The sequence below is a fragment of the Acanthisitta chloris genome, unplaced genomic scaffold (assembly GCF_000695815.1).
Source record: "Acanthisitta chloris isolate BGI_N310 unplaced genomic scaffold, ASM69581v1 scaffold4722, whole genome shotgun sequence".
In the NCBI taxonomy this organism is placed as follows: domain Eukaryota; kingdom Metazoa; phylum Chordata; class Aves; order Passeriformes; family Acanthisittidae; genus Acanthisitta; species Acanthisitta chloris.
The window spans coordinates 62,241-78,849 of NW_008658667.1; the positions used below are offsets into that span (position 1 = coordinate 62,241).

Here is a 16,609-nt window from a genome sequence, read left to right on the forward strand (position 1 = left end):
AAAACCCTTTTGTCTCCCTATCTCTCTAAGAGTTTAGCATATCAATTTTTCATCCCTGTTTATAAGCTGTATTCCCATAAAGGAAAATGCATTTTTAACTATATGCTGTAGTTTAAATGCACTGACACTAGCAAATGGGTATAAAAGCTACCATAAAGTTTTACGCTTGTCCTTCCCTTGGAATTCTAGTCCATCAATTGCCTACAAACCTCTGCCTTCACAGTTATGTCACACTTCACACGGGAAGATTCCGTTACATGTACAGCACGAATCGTGCATTAACCATAGCTAAATTAAAACTGGAACACGCCAGTGCAGCTTTCTCCTCATCTGTGCCGTTTCACTTGCACACCCACGATGAGCTTTGCTGGCAGCAGCCTCTGGCTGTCTCCTGTCCCAGGGGAGTGGGGGGTGGTGTAGCTACAGGCTTGTCCCCCACTGGTGGCAAGTGGGTCCGTGGGAGCAAGGAGCCAGGGAGGGACATTACGAAAAAACATCTCCCCCAGGACCTTGGGTCAGGGAGAGAGGGAATTTTTCTCTCAAAGAAACACCACACTTTCCTCCAATGCTGAAGCCAGCACAGGGATGGATGAGGAGTGGGGGCCAGAGACCTTCTGCACTGGGTCAGGCTGTGGCAGCTGTGGGTGGGAAGGGGTCTGAGAGGAGGGGAGCTCCTTTCTGTGCCTGGCTGTTCCTGACAGACCCCTGCCAGGCTGCCTCAGACCCATGTTGCTTCCAAATCAGGAATGCTTCACAGGGCTGAGGCTCTCCTGTGACCAGTCAGGATGATCAGACAGACCTGTCCACCAGGAGCATCCCAACGACAGCACTCAGAGAGAGCATGTGCTTCCAGCCAGAGGATTTATGGACACAGAGGCCAAGGGGAGGTTGAGGAGAGCAGACACTTAATTTGTCATAATTAAATAAACAGAAAATGTCCACAGAGCGCAGACTGTGTTCTTCCCTCAAGATAGAAATGTGAGAAATCCACCATTTTACCTTGTAAACCCTAGGCAAGCAGGTGTCCTGGGTCCAGGTGCTGTCGGGGCACTCGGGAGCCCTGAGGCACTGCTGGCTGCACCAGCCACACTGCATGAAGGCAGGTGCCAGCAGACACTGGCTGCAGGACCTGAAGTGATGGCAGCCTGGCCCCTTCAGCGGGATCTTCGTTATCTGTCGATAGAGAGACGCGATTCACATTTTAATACATACACTAAGTGGCAAGGAGAGTCTCTATTTATGCACAGCGCGGTGGTGCTACTCAGATTTCAGATGTGCAAGCTGCAGTTCGACTTCTCTTTAGCTCAGTAATTATAGGATCTTATAAGTAATTTAACTGACATGATTTTAAATTCACTTGGGAAAAACCCTAAAGGCATCTTAATGTTATATACAGTTACTACCAGCATCTGGTGTTTACAGCAAGATAGCATTTTTTGCTGATGGAAAAAGAAAACAGCAGTGTGCTCCTCCCAGTTCTGCACTAGTTCTTGGAAAAAACAGTGTATCTCAGTATGCCTTACTTCATACGTTTGTGAAAACAGGCATGATGGCTATTTCAACTTTGGTGAGGCTGTTTTACTAACCGTGGCACACTTACAGAGCATGACTGCCCATGTACTTACATTTTAACACCTCTCATCAAAAAACCTACACTATACCTAAAATATAAGTTAAAATTTAAATTATAGAATCATAGAAATTAGGGGTTGGAATGGACCTTATAGATAATCTAGTCCCAACTCCACTGCCAAGGGCAGGGACACCTCCCACCAGATCGGGATGCTCAAGGTCTCATCCAGCCTGGTCTTGAACACTGCCAGGGTTGGGGCAGCCACCACTTCCCTGGGCAACCTGTGCCAGTGTCTCACCACCCTTACAGTAAAAAGCTTTTTTCTAATATCGAACCTAAACTCCCTCTCCTTCAATTTGAACCCAATTCTTTAAAATACCAGGATAGCTATGGTAATAGTCATTCCATAAGAATTATTTTTGGTCAAAATATTGAAATTAATATATAATTACACTACTATAGATGTACCTCATACTTCTTTACACTTCAGTACTTTAAACTTATTTTGAACATTTTCTGAACATCAATCTTATAAATATCTCATACATTTCTAGTAAATGATTAATAACCACCTTTACTAATGGCTCATATATTTCTGTAACTTCTTATAGAACTCAAGGAGTCAAATTATTGCTTACGATTATGGTTTAGGATTATCTGTAATATTATCTGCTGATGTTTTAAACCTATTCTTCAATGCATATCTACTTTTGACAACAGCATATTTATGAGAGCTCTTCATCTTTTGTTAACTCTTTGTAGACTAGATGCTCAAGTAATTTTCAAACCTTACTGTGTACACTGACTCCCAGTTTTAAACACACCTGTGTAATGTAAGTCTTGCACACACAACCCTCCTTAAAAGTTATGACACAATGTTGTGACACAAACCAACAAAAGCCAGGAAATTGTGAGCACAATTCCTTTCTTAAGCCATTGTGTGTGCACTTGAATTAGAGACAGGGTTTTGGCCTTAAAATTTGCATTTCCTTGCGTTTGTTGGTTTATATCACAACTCTTACATTATCTAAACTTTTCTCAATATTAGGCTGTTGGTTTGTTTAGTAGGGGAAAAAACACCGTGGATGAAACTTGCCCATTCAATGCTCCCAAAGGAAGGGAAAGGCTGTGAGGGGCACATAAAGCAGCAGTGGGAACAGTTGCTCTCACTGCAAGTTGATGCCGTGAAGGCAGGTTTACACAGTGCACAGAAAGATTAGATTATGATCCACTCACCTTCTTCCCAGTCACTACCAGGGTATAGCCATCATCTGCTAATGAATCCTTGACAACAACTTGGGGAGAGACAGGGTGTGAGTCTAGCTGAAAGCTGACATGTGGAGCTGTGTGTTCTGAACGGGAAACCACTATCTAAGAAAGAAATAAATTTTGAAAATCAGCAGGCAGTGTGTGACACAAATGCATGCAGCTCAGCGGTCTCACGTTCTCTCCTTGCATTAATTACTTTGCATTACATTGCATAATATTTTGCATAATGTTCCATCATGATCTGATTAAAGCACTATAAAATCTACTTTATTTAACACAGCAAAATCATGGCTGTTGGAGGATCCTTAAAATACACCATATTTATTAAAATATGGAGTCATTGCATGTTTCCTAGTCCTTTAATTTCAGGTATTTATAAATCACCATAAAAAAACGAAGTTGGGTCATTTACTCAATCCTGCACATTTAAGAATGAAGAATTTTATCTACAATGTCTATTTAAAAGAATCTTAAAACTCCAGGTCTTCGAAAGTTGAATATATTTCTGTTTATTCTCACTTTGGTCCTTCAGTTTGAAAAGTAAAGTTTACCCTGTGTCAACAGCCTCTGTTCTTGGTGCATGTGGGGCCACTGGAGTGCAAAGGTATGGCAGGTTCAGGTTGTCACTGTTGGGCAGCACTGCAGAGCCACAAGTACACAGAGCTCGATTCCCAGAGCTGGCGAGATGGCTAGTGCCCAGACAAGCTCCTTGCAAGATGTGGCTGGGCACCTTGAGGTCTGGCTCCTGCTGATTTCTGTGTGAGCCAGGTGCCCAGGTCAGAGCATTCAAAGCACTTCTTAAATGACTGGAGGCTTCTTGAGGAGATTCTCCAAAACAGGAGCCTAATTTACTTGTCCTGAAGCCCCTTTGCAAGAGCCTTCCCCCCTCTCTCTCTTGATTTTAGGAGATCTTAGGGAGATTAGTCACACCAGTATGAAATTCCCCCACCAGTCCTCTCTGTGCAGCTTGAGTTACCTAAATACTTCTGAGAATCTGGGCCTATTCCTGCAAACACACGCCTAACTTTACTACTGTAACTTTGTTGACTTTAAAAGGATGAGTCATGGCTGTTAAGGAGAGGCATAAAGCATGTGCAGATTGGGGTGGATATTCGATAGCGAGATTTTATAGGCTTGGAGGGGCCTGCAGTCCAGAAGGATGTGCACCCAAATGTGATAGCATCAGACAACAGCAGCAGAGGATTGTTTACATGAGGAAGATCATGTTCATGTTTCAAAAGCTACATCACGTGTCATTTACTTAAGGAATTTAGATAATCAGCATTTGCTGAGAAGTTAGGATTCAATGGGGTTCATTATTTAAGAAGATTGAAGCCATTCTGGAAATAACTTGTATGTCAAATGTTTCATTTTTCACTATAATGAAGCTTTTCTTCTGACTCCAAAGGCAGGATCAGAACAGCCAGGACATTGACTTACACGATTTCACCAGCTTTTTGCACTGCCAAGGTCTTTCAACAAGATGGCTGACTCCAAAACTAGACTTAGAGATGCTGTAATTAAAGTTGATGTTTTATTGTAATTCAAGACTTAAATAAAATATATGAGCAGTTAATTCATGGCGATAAGTGCTTCACATCCCAGAGGTCTTTATAAGTTGGGGTTACAAGAGGCTTTTTTTTCTTTAAAATGAAACAGGCTTTCTTACAGACTTCACCATGGATTTGTTTCACAGCACAGAAAGTGCAGCTTTTAGAAATCAATAAGGTATGATCATTTTTGGTGACACAGAAGTATGGTCTCTGACTCAGTGTAATAGGGCATGAGCTCTGTTTTTCTATTCAGGACAATGAAAAATAGAATGGACTGGAAAGCTGCATGAAAAAGCTTGATTAATGTTGGCATTATGGGGAGAGGTAGCACCACAGCTGCAAATACCTTTTTAGTTGATCATTAGCCGTGTCTCATCTCGAATACCCACTGCTATAAAATGCTAAGAATTCTTTTCCATCATTAATCCAGGCTTCCTCTTATTGCCAAGCATTCTTTCTGATTGAGCCACAGTGTTAACCCTTTAAACACATCTGCATTCCAACCTCACAGCAGTACATGAAAATTTGGATTCCATCTCTACAATCTTGGAAAAATTATGCGGTGCTTTAAACACCCACTGACCTTTATTTTACTGAGGCTGATAGTGAAATCACCTGCTCAAAGCCCAAGCGAATAGACTTTGACCTCATGACATACAGGGAGCTCAAATTACACTTCCTAACTCATTTGGGACCATGGAATAAAGGTTTGGATTTTGTGTAGAACTAATCTACCAGCCTACAATGCTGCCAGAACAGATACTAGATGCAAAAATGTTCTTTTTGGTCTATATAATTGTCATTTTTTGCACACATCAGCCCAGTCCTTGAAATTCTATCTTACCTTTATCCAACATAATCCTGAAAAAATAAAGCAATTTGAAGAGAGTTTATACAGCAGGAAAAAGATGCGACTTAGGACTCCAGTGTTGTTCTCACAAACCTCTGATTTTTATGGCTTGGGACTTGGCTGGTGTGTATGCAGCATAACTCTAATTTGCCATGGATGCACCAACGTATAGGGACTAGTTCTACCATGGAAGTGGTTCAGTACTACACAAGGATTACTTTTTGCAAAGACTATAAAGTCCAGGGTTTTTTTGGGGTGTCTATTTTTGTAGGGTGTGAGATGGTGCTGTGGTGTGGGTCTTTTTACACTGTAACAATTAATTTGTTAACCAAGCATTTCTCCAGAGCAAAAGAGAAACTAAAATGTATCTACATGCCTGCATGCTAGCAGTTAGAGGAGAGGGAAGATCTTGCACAGGTAAGTAATTAACTAAAGGAGAACAAAGAGACATTAGCAGCAAATGGTCAGTGTCTGCAAAAGTGAGAAGTCACCAGAGGTATTCTACAAAGTCTGTATGTTGGGACCCATACTGTTCAATACACCTGTAAATGAGTTAGAAAAGTGGTTTCTGGTGATCCAAAGGTATTCAAGGTGATGAGGACAGACTATGAAGGATGGAAGGACTTTACAAGACAGCATGTCAAGGCAATAAAATGGCAGGTGAAATACAACAAAGAAAATTTCAAGCAGTATATGACAGATAGTTCCATGAAAACATCATCTAACTGCTTAGCAGCAGTCAAAAAAAAGACCTAATAAAAACTTAGGATTTATTAGAAAAGGATTAGAGAACAAATCAGAAAACATCTTGCTGTTTTGTGAGCTCATCACTTGACCAAAACTTGAAATCTCTCTGCAGTTCTGGCTGCTTCCTAACAAAAAAAAAAGCATGTTAAAAAGGGAAAAGGTTCAGAGAAGTGTAATAAAAATTATCAAAAGGCTGTAATGAACAAGGACTGAGTATGGTAGGTGTGGAATCTCTATGAGAAAGGAATACGGAACCACGAGTGGGTAGAGACTGACAATATACTCTCCTGCAACTACCTTTAATGAGGTTGTAGCCAGGTGGGGGTTGGTCTCTTCTTCAAAGTAACAAACCATAGGACAAGAAGAAATGCCCTCAAGTTGCACATGGGGAGGTTTAGATTGTGTATTAGGAAAAATTTCTTCATCAAAAGAATTGTTAAATATTGAAATAGGCTGCTCAGGGAAGTGGTTGAGCCACCATTCCTGGAAGTATTTAGAAGATGCGTAGATGTGGCACTAAAGGACATGAGTTAGTGGTGGACTTGGCAGTGTTAGGTTGATGGTTGGACTCAATGATCCTAAAGGGCTTTTCAATCCTAATTGATTCTATTATTGTATGATTTTATTCTAAGAAAAGTACTAAACACCCTCGAAAGACAGAACAGATACTTGGGTTCAAGGCAAATGACAGAGTATAACATCCTAGCAACATGTGATGAGCTATGGGACTCCTTGCCAAGGGATGTGAATGCAAGACAATACAAATTCAAAGGGAACACAGGTACAAAGGTACATGGAAATTGCTAAAGAGACAAAACTCAATCCTCAGAAAGAAAAATAGTTGACTTGAAGCAGAAGGTATTAGCTATGTTGCCTGGGTCCCTAGGCATCCACTTGTCGATACAGCTGGAGACAGAGCACTGAACTAGATGGACCCTTCATCTAAACCCATGTGGCTCTTCTTACGTCCTTAGAAATAACTGTTCTGAGAATCACATTCAATATCAGTAACTACAACGCCAAACATCCTTCTCAAAGCAAACACAGTATCTCTGTCCACCTATTTAAGAGAAAAACAAACAAGTATGTGGTCTGCCAGCATAGCTCAAACTACTTTAATGAAGATAACAGCCAACAGTTAATTAATGAATATATTAATTACCAATTCTTTATATTGGAATTCAGTGATAACTTATGTCATGAACACTAAAATTATAAGTTTAAATATTCTTTCACTGCCATCAGCTAGTATTAATGTCAAATAAGAAGACTTGTGTCTAGGTTTGTCTATGCATACTATGGCAAATTAAGACTGCAATAACCTGAGCTGAAAACCAGCATGCAACAGCTTCTTTTAAAAATCATTCTGATGCTCAGTTCTGCTAGTCAGCAGGATTGAATTACAAATGTTACTGCCTACATGTTGAAATATCTTCTGCAAAAATGAGAGGCCTTCTGAAAGGGATCATCTAAGTATCATATTGTTATTTTTTCCCTAGAAGTCTGGCAGGTGTATGCCATTATCCAGCAGAGATAGGCTCAGGGTTAACTTTATTGTGTAACGCCTCAAATGCCCAGGGATATGTAGCATAGCCTTGCAAAGGGCACATATGTAGTTCTCTAAATGCTGTATATCATTCTAATCCATGGAGAATATAATGGATCTCCTCTGAAGAGTGTAAGCTTTTCTACTCAAAGTGAATATTAAAACATATGTGCTCTCAAAACAGTTATTTGCCACCAGGTGTTAATTTTAATTTGACTATATGGATTTTGCAGTATGCTATATTTGATACTTTTTTCTGAGAGAATCAAGATCCATTCTTTAACACAGAAAGAACTGCTATCATAAATGTCAGAAGTTGAGCCATAGGTATGAAAATGTTACTTACCAAGAGTTTGCCAGAGTTTTCTGTTGGCTTAAAAATGATAAAGAGGGAAGGATTGCAACTCTTCACATTCCTATAGATGCACATGTGCACAGTTTAGATTTAGCCTTAAATGGGTCAGGCTGCCAGTATTAAAAAGCCAGATGAATCGCTGGGCCACAGAGGCAGGACAGCAGTGGGCACTGAGGACAACCTTTGCAACGACTCCATGGGCATCCTGTCACTCTTTAAGGTTTAAAGTCCATGCTTGTGTTTTTCTTGACCTCCTCTCACTTGCCCCAAATATGGCTTGCCACTTGCACTAGTGGCTTTTGTTACAACTATATTTGTCTAGAGGGGCAGGAACTAGATCAAAAGGAGTTTGATAAATTCAAAGGTGTATATGGCTTCTAGCACCTACTGTATAAACCGGATTTGACTGACTACACTGAAGGATGCAAAGCTCTGTATTTCTTTGCTCTGTGTCAACTCATTTTGCTGACAGGCACCATGGCTTTGAGCCTCGATTCCTGGAGTGTTGAGGTCTTGCTGCTTTGCTGTTTGCAAGAGAGCAATGCTGAAAGCTTGGCTCTCTTTTGCTGAATTCTGGGACAAATTTTTTCAATCCTTGACTGCAGTTACAAATAAAAAGCAGATGTGATTATTTTTGTCTATACTAATTTCTGTAGCATGCATTATGTTCTCTGGCATGTAATCTATGAAAGCAGCTACAACACATGCTAATTTATCTCTTTTTTGGGAAATGAGATGTGTGTTAAAGTTTGGTTTTGTTTTCAATCATAAGTATTCCTGGGAAATGGCTACCAAGTGTTCTGTCTACTTGGATGTGAAAGCCAACAGATTCATGCTCAGCATGTGAAAATTTCTCAAACTATTGATCTGTGAGAGCCCCATTTGTATTCCTCATAAGACAGAATATAGGGCATCAAATTAAATGATAAGGCAGCAGGTTAATGAAACCCCAAAGAAGCTCTCCATCATTCAAAGCAGAATTAAATTATGAAAGTCAATGTCACAGCATACCATGGAGGACAAAACACCAAATAAATTCAAAAAAACAATAAGCAAAACTGTCAGAAAAGAAGTCCATAAATGCTTGTTAAGTGCCATATATGGATGCAATTTCCAGCTCAGGGAATCTCTGGGCCATTGAGTGCCAGAAGCTGGAGGGTACTGAGAAAAGTATCGCTGTGTGCTTTTACTTGCCTCATACCTCTCCCTTATCCATCTTAACCCCTGTCAGAAGTCTGCTCCTCGAACCTTTATTCTAACCTCATGGATCCTTTCTTAGCAAAAAATCTGGTGAAAAATACTGGGATATAATAGGTCCCTAGAATAAGCCTTGCAATTAATCTGTATTGTTTCATGACTAACAGTGCAGAGAGGCCCCAAGGAGGGTGAGTGGCCTGTTGTCTGATGTGCTGTACTCCAATGAGGCCTATCTGTGCCACGATGCTTTGCTTTTTGTGCCTGAAGTAATTTTCGGTCCAGAATCTCTTCAGACATGACAGTGCATTACCATGTTTTGCTAATGTTTGGCTTCTCAGCTAGAACTGGCTCATGTCCAGCCAGATTGGACAGGATTGCAGCCAGCGTGTGGCTGACGGCATCTCAGGGTCTATGTATGCCCATGGGAAGAACCTTTCCTCACCTCCAGAAGCAACAGGATGGATGCCCTACTACACCATGAAGATGAGAGGGCACATGGGGGGGTCCCTCACTCCACACACAGCCCAGTGCTGCCCCACTGTGCACTGAGTTTCACTGGTATAATCAGAAGAATGAGATGGCCCTGCTGTCAAAAATTGCATCTACAGAGAGTGGGTACCCATTGTCACTGTAAAACATACAGCAAAAACTTCTCTAGCCACCCCTTCCTCAAGAAGGTCACCAACAAGCAGTGCATTTGCTTAGGTGTTCCCTTGGTGAGGCCAGCTTCAAGTGTAGGGAGCACAAGCAGTATTCTGCTTCTTCCCAGCACAGTGTTATGCTGAATTCCATCCTCTGCATACATCAAGGGTATCGATCTCTTGTTCATTGTTATGGCCAGACCAAATGTGAGCTTTTCAGAATAAATCTTGTAAAACGTTCCAGTACCCCATGCTCCCCAGAGCTGTCACAAAGATTTCCCTTTCCTGAAGAACTTTGCTCTTTTCTTCATCACTCATAAGCCACTCTCTAAAATAATACCAAGCTCCAGGCAGAAAAAAACCCACACCTTGAAACAGAGCAAAAATGGAAGACATTTTATCTTGATATATCAGGGGATGGGTGGGTTTTTTTGACAAAACTATAATTTCCCAAAATACTGGCTGGTAATGAAAGTGTCTTTCCCAGCTGCAAGTTGTATTCTCAGCATAGCTTCTTTGGCTTGAGCAGAGTAAGGCTGTTTTACACCAGCTGAAAGTCTGATTCCTCAGCTATAGCAGTGCGACCGGGTACTGTTTTCTAATCAAATAACCACTGTGAAATACCTGATTCACTCTGCACCCAACAGCTGTACTTTCAGTCTGTGTTCCCAGTCACAGTCTGAAAACAAGCACAATAAGAAAGTCCGAAACAGCTGCAACTTTTCAACAGAAAAAAAAGAAGGGAGAAAAAAAAGTTTGTTGTCAGGCTCCAGCTTAGGAAGGAAGTAAAGCCATTTTTCTTTTCCGTCTCATGCATGTCAGCTGTCTTAGAAAAATTATTACTGCTCTGTTTGGTAATACAAACTCCACAATATTTGTGAAACTACAAACTCTAATCTATTCATGGCCAAATACAGATTTAACATTTCTGATGAAGCCAAAACATGCTCAGTATGTGAATGGGCTGCAGTACTCTCCAGGAGAGGTTTGGAATTCACCTCCTGACCTCAATTATCCTCCTTAAGAGAACTCATGAATCTTCTGTATTTGGACCATCCAGATGATTTTATTTTACTTCTAGATTTTGGCTGGAAAAGTATAAACATTTAGTAAAGGAGGTTGTATTTACTTTCCACTATTAGTGCTTTCCAGAGCTGTGCAAGTGAATAATTCTATTTTATCGAACTGAAAGCACAAGTGGAAAACAACAGGTGAGTATTCCTTGGTTGGATAAAACATATCTGCTTTTGCACTCTGAATATTACTGGTTCTTCAGATGACTCCTTTTTAAGTAAGTGAAATATGCTGTGGGTCATTAACACAGTTTTGATGGGTAATGCTATACGGTTAGGTGGAATCACTTGTAAAGAGAGAAACTACTCATTGTGATACACCTCTAAATACATCAAAACCCCAGAATCTGGTAGCCGTCACCTACAGAAGGAAAAACTTTGTTCTCAGAAACTACATGTGAAATCTGTTGAATCTTGCAGCAATGCTGTGCTATAGTCGTGTGGTAAAGAGATAAAAACAGAGGGAGATAGAAATAGAGTTGGAGAGGAGGATGTAGAAAGGCAGAAAGTGATAAGCAGAAGAAATGCAAAAGGAGGGAAAGATGGCAAGAAAAAAGAAAGAAAGAAAAGACAGAGAATCAAATGGCTGGCTACTAGATCAAGCATAATGGGAGAATATGAGAAACCTTTTCAAATGAATTTCTCTCAGGTTGAGGATCAATAGCTTGCTGCTGCACCTACTTACTGGCTTCCACAGCACAGGCTTGGAGTTTCAATTCAATTTAGGTGACACAATCACTAAGTTTTAAAGATTTCCCCCCCACATGCATGAAATGGTTTGTAATAACTAAAGGAAGCTCTAATTTAAATGTTCATTACTTGCACCAAGCTGTTTCATATTTGGGCACTTCAGGGTGCAGATGTCAGAGACAGAGGTACTGTACTACAATTAATTTTAATCTCATGGATGACTGCTAATACTGAAATTTGTATCAGAAACTAAATTGTCTAAATATGGTAAGGTTTGGTATTTCAAAGAAGATACAAGATGAACTGGGTGCAGTGGAAGTGCTGAGCTGATTTTCTAATTTTAGAAACTTATATATGAATATTTTTTCGTTTGCTTTTAAATAATGGTGCAAAAATGTGTTCTCAAGAGACTAACACAATACAATCAGTTTTATAACAGGTTCCCTGATAGGTAGAATTTTGTAACTAATTTTCTTGGAAAGCATGACTATGTATGAAAGTATATTGCCAGCTCTGAACAGCTACAAGTTACAAGGGGATTGCACAATAAAATTCAGTATTCGCTTCTACAAAGAGCTAAAAATATGAGTGCAAATGACTGTGCAAAAGTGAGGTGTGTAATAAGTGAACGGCTGAGGATTCTCTGCAATATGTTCCATTAGATTTGTGAATGAAACAAAAAAGAACATCATTAGATTTCTTTGCTAAAAAATGTGTGGAAGCGTTTGGGGATATCTTTTTGAAAAATTAAGTCATTGTTAGATTATCCTGATTTTTTTAACCCATTTTACTTCATTGGTCATTTAATTGCTCAATTTTTAATTATCTCTGTCTCACTGGAGTTAATAGCTATATTTCCACAGAAACACTATGAATCTGCTTTCATTGGACATTTGCTAATGAACATGTTTGAAAGCATTTCCTAAATAACTATTGGAAAAAAAATTAAATTTAAGTGAAAATCAAATTCTGAAAAAAATCTGTGTCTTCTGGGACCTGGTATCCCTTCCAAAATCATTTAAAGGCAAAACAAATACAAACTTTTTATTTGGAGGCAGCATCATTAAAGATAGTCAATATGCTTATTGTCCTGCTGGTTGCACCCAATCCTCAAAGGAGTTCCTACTTTCTACAATATGAGACAAATGCTGACTTCCCTCTGCAGCTCAAGCCAATCTAATTCAATGATGAGAATATTTCTGTTAATGGCAATGTGCAGCTTACACAATAGCCTTTTCTTTTGATCTGTAACTGAACCTGGAATGGGAAATGTATTCTGAAAATATTTAATTGTTCCTTGGGTTGGGTAAACATCTGAATGAAGTGTGTGGTGGAGGACTTGAATGAATAATTTACAGAACATAATAAATAAAAATAATGCTCCCTTGAGCTTTCTATCCAGTCTTCCTAAAAGCTTTGTGACACCCAAGAAGAATGGCTGTAAGAGAGTAGTTGTTATTAATTTATTTGTAGATCAGGAAATAACTTCAGAAAGGTTAAACAAATTGCTCATGTTCGCTGTGTGAATCACTATCTACTTTTAAGAACAAGGCATAGTTTGGTCCAGTGCTCAGTGTGTAGCTCCAAGCATTTGCCTTTCCTGCTCAGAAGACAAACTGCAGCTTAAAGTTACCAATGCCATCATGGGAAATTCAGGTAAAACTGGCAGGGTTGTCATAGAAAGTTTTGTTAAATTCCTGTCTTTTAGGGGGAAATAGAAACATGATTTTAACCCCTTTTTCATCTGTCCTTTGTGATAAATCACTTTGACCTCCTTCTCTGTAGGAACATTACACAATTTACACTATGCAGCATGTTCTGTGTCCAGTCTGTGCACAAGACTGGAGGTATAGGATTCCCTTTATTCAGAGGAGGGTGCATATACTGGGGACAGGATGTACCTTACTTACTGCATGTGGTGAGGACAGAAGATGAGGGGAAGGGAGAGAAGAAAGCAAAGGCTTGTTTCCATGAAAGGTTACATGTGTCCAAGTATTTTCTAGTGGAAGGTTATGGGAAATGGGAAAACTGGAATGGCACAGCAACTGATGACCTTCTCATGGTGTTTCAGTTAATGACAGCTGGGGGACAACACTTCAAATTTTGACGACTCTCTGTAGCCTACAGAGCAAGAAGGGCCAAAGACTGCCAATACTTCAGGAAGCTCACTAGAAGACAAATAATATCAGCAAATTAAAAGAACACGGGTCGTTGGGTGCAAGAAGCGTCCAGGCGAGGATGCACACCCAGGCTCGACTCCGTGGCAGCTGAAGAAGCCAAACTCTCCAAGGAGGTTACTACAGGATGACAGTGCTTGAAATAAGACAGATGAATAGAGGGAGCCCTTGGTGGTTTCGAAATATTTTGTCTTTGTGTTCTGGTGTTTGATTTTGATTGCCAACTTTTAAAAGAGTGTAAGGTCTATGGGTTGCATTTATTTCATTAGTCACCTACAAAGAAGTCATGTAACCACCTGTGTAGATTAGTTACATACTGAGTGGAGGCAGACAGACTACTCAGGAGGGTGATTTACAGAAAACCTGTTTTAGGAAAGGAAGAATTATGTCCAAAGGAACACAGTGAGCAAGAGCCTGAAAATCTAAGACACATTCAGAGAAATCTGAGAGTAGGTGGAGGAGGAACTAATCTCAATTCTACAGCTGGGAGTCATAGGCTATGGGTATGTTACCAAGGAACTTGGTGCCAGAGGAGTGGATCAGTATAGAGAAACAACTAATACTGAAGTTCCTCCTTCTACATTATAAGCTGTCTTGACATTTTACACTGAATAGGTTTAATCTGATCCTATAGACCAAATGATCATATGAAGAGTATTTTTGAAGCTGTTTGAATAACTGGTTTCTATTTTGCACCATTCTGCCCCAGCTGGGGTTGGAGCATATTTGATGTGTATCCAAGACAGAACTTTCAGTTTAGTTTTCTTTGAAAGAACTCTTGTTTGTATGCACCAAAACTGCTCTGTGAATTGAGTCAGGTGGACTAAGAGGAGATCATAGCAGAATTTGTCCAAAACCATTACTCCAAACCACAATGTCCAGGTAAACACTTAAAATGCTGAATGCTCTATTAGGCACTTAGTTTATATTCCAGAAGCTGTATTTTATTTGGTAATTTCAATTTTCTAATGCCCTATTAAACTGGGGTAATAATGCTCCTCAGTTTTTCCCATCCTGCCAAACTCCAGAATGTTTTTTTAATTGTGAAGGTATTGTAGTAACATAGTAATATTTACCTGCATGAAGCGACCCTCTGAAGTTCCCAGATTAGCAATGGTGAGGTTCCCTTTGGTGAAGACAGATATTGAAGTTAACAGGACACTGTTGAACTGGCCCATGAACAAGTCAACCCTCTGCAAGGGAGTCGTAACTTCTAAGCGATATTCATCATCTTGTGCTCTGCAGTATGAAGCATTTCTTGAAAAAGCCTGTTTGAAAATGAAGTGCAGATGAGTACAGTCTTTACGAGCAGTAATATATCTTTGTCAGAGTGAAGTCATTTAGCACAAATGCATTTGACCAAAAGTATTTTAAAATGTTTCAAACTTAATTGCTTCATCAGTTATGATGTTCCATGAAGAAGGCAACAACTCCTTAATGTTATGGGAATGCTTCTTTTAACTTTTTTTTAAAATCACATCTATTGGAATAAGACTTTATTTAACTAGACAATGTGTGTACAAGCACATTTATCAAGGTATCTTTTCTCTTAGTGACTTCTGTAATGCTGCTTCTCCAAGAGTCTCAGAATTCTTGTACTGCAGAACCTGCCCAGTGACACATCTACTGCTGTAACGGTGTTTCTTAGAAAAAGATTCTCTACAAACAATGCAATTTTTGCATTAAAATAACAACTTCCAATAGTCTTCTTCTTCTATTTTCACCACCTTTATCAGATAAGATAGAAAAGTGGAGAAAAAGACAGAGAAAGAAAAGGAAGATAAGTCAGAAAAAATATGTTTCTGATTGCATGTTTAAATGAAACTATGGGGAAGCCAGATTTTAATAATTACTCAGACTATTGTATTGATCATCTATGGTTCATGCACTACTTCATCTGATCTCTGTATGTCTTGAGCGTACTATAATAGTTGCTGCATTTGCAGGATTTTCTCTTTCATTTTGGGAATAGAAATTACATGGTTTTAATTTTCATTGGAAAAATTCTTGAACAATACACTTTAAGTTATCTCTTGAGAAGAATATAACCTGCGGTCCTAACAATTCAATAGTAATCTATTAACTGATTATTTCATTACTATTGATACTACATCATTTGTTTTGGTGAGATCGTACAGATAATAACCAGGAACCCCCTAAAGGATCTCTAACCAGTTTAAATTTGGAAGTCATCTGGCATGTTCCCACTGTGATATACTTTATGAATAAACATAGGGAGATTACAAAGGAACTTATGGTGATTCCCTCTGTTGAAATAAATAGAGAGCTTTGTTTTTCCTACTTTTTGTAATTGATTTTTTTTTTATTACAAATACCTTAAAAACCTATTTAAAACTTGAATAAAACCTTCTCAAGACAGTCTGGGGCTCTCCACTAAATTCAACAGACCTGCATCATACCCTTAAACAGCATGTAGGAGTGAAATTTTATTGTCTTGCTTTCTAGATTCAGATGTCTTTCTCTCAAAGTACGATGAGAAAGCAAGCAGCGAATGAAGAATTTCTTGCTGGCTTAACCCTGGTGAATTCTGAAATAAAACCCAAGGCATCGAAAATACTATCAATACAATGTTCAACCCAATAGCTCAGTCCTTTGCTGTTGAATTGTAATATTTCTGAACTGAGCTCAGCAACAGCACTGGTGGCTGAAGTTATCTCTATTATCCCTAAGAGTTGCAGTCAGCAGAGGTGCCAGCTTTTCTGCAGGTGCCCTGCCAATTTACTCTATCATTTAGGTGAAAACCTGCTAAGACCAAATGAGCAATTGAAATCTCAGTGCAGTGCCTTAATGATACAGAAAGAGGGCTTCTAAATTGCATCTGGTACAGCAGTGACTTAATGGTTTGACTATCCACATACTGAGTGGTTTGCTGTATTAATTTGGTTATTAACTGTTAATATATGCTGTGTTTTGTTCA

The 16,609-nt window shown here is 39.4% G+C and overlaps 1 protein-coding gene across 1 annotated transcript in view; it reads right to left on the reverse strand.

The window, feature by feature from the left end:
• MET (MET proto-oncogene, receptor tyrosine kinase) overlaps positions 1-16,609 on the reverse strand; it is a 66,965-nt gene that overhangs the window by 38,698 nt on the left and 11,658 nt on the right. Inside the window, exons 2-4 of the mRNA XM_009085176.1 lie at positions 14,748-14,939; positions 2,810-2,944; positions 1,000-1,173 (exon numbers count right to left, since the gene is read on the reverse strand). Of these exons, the coding sequence (XP_009083424.1) occupies positions 1,000-1,173; positions 2,810-2,944; positions 14,748-14,939 (501 nt within the window). The remainder of the gene's footprint in view (positions 1-999; positions 1,174-2,809; positions 2,945-14,747; positions 14,940-16,609) is intronic.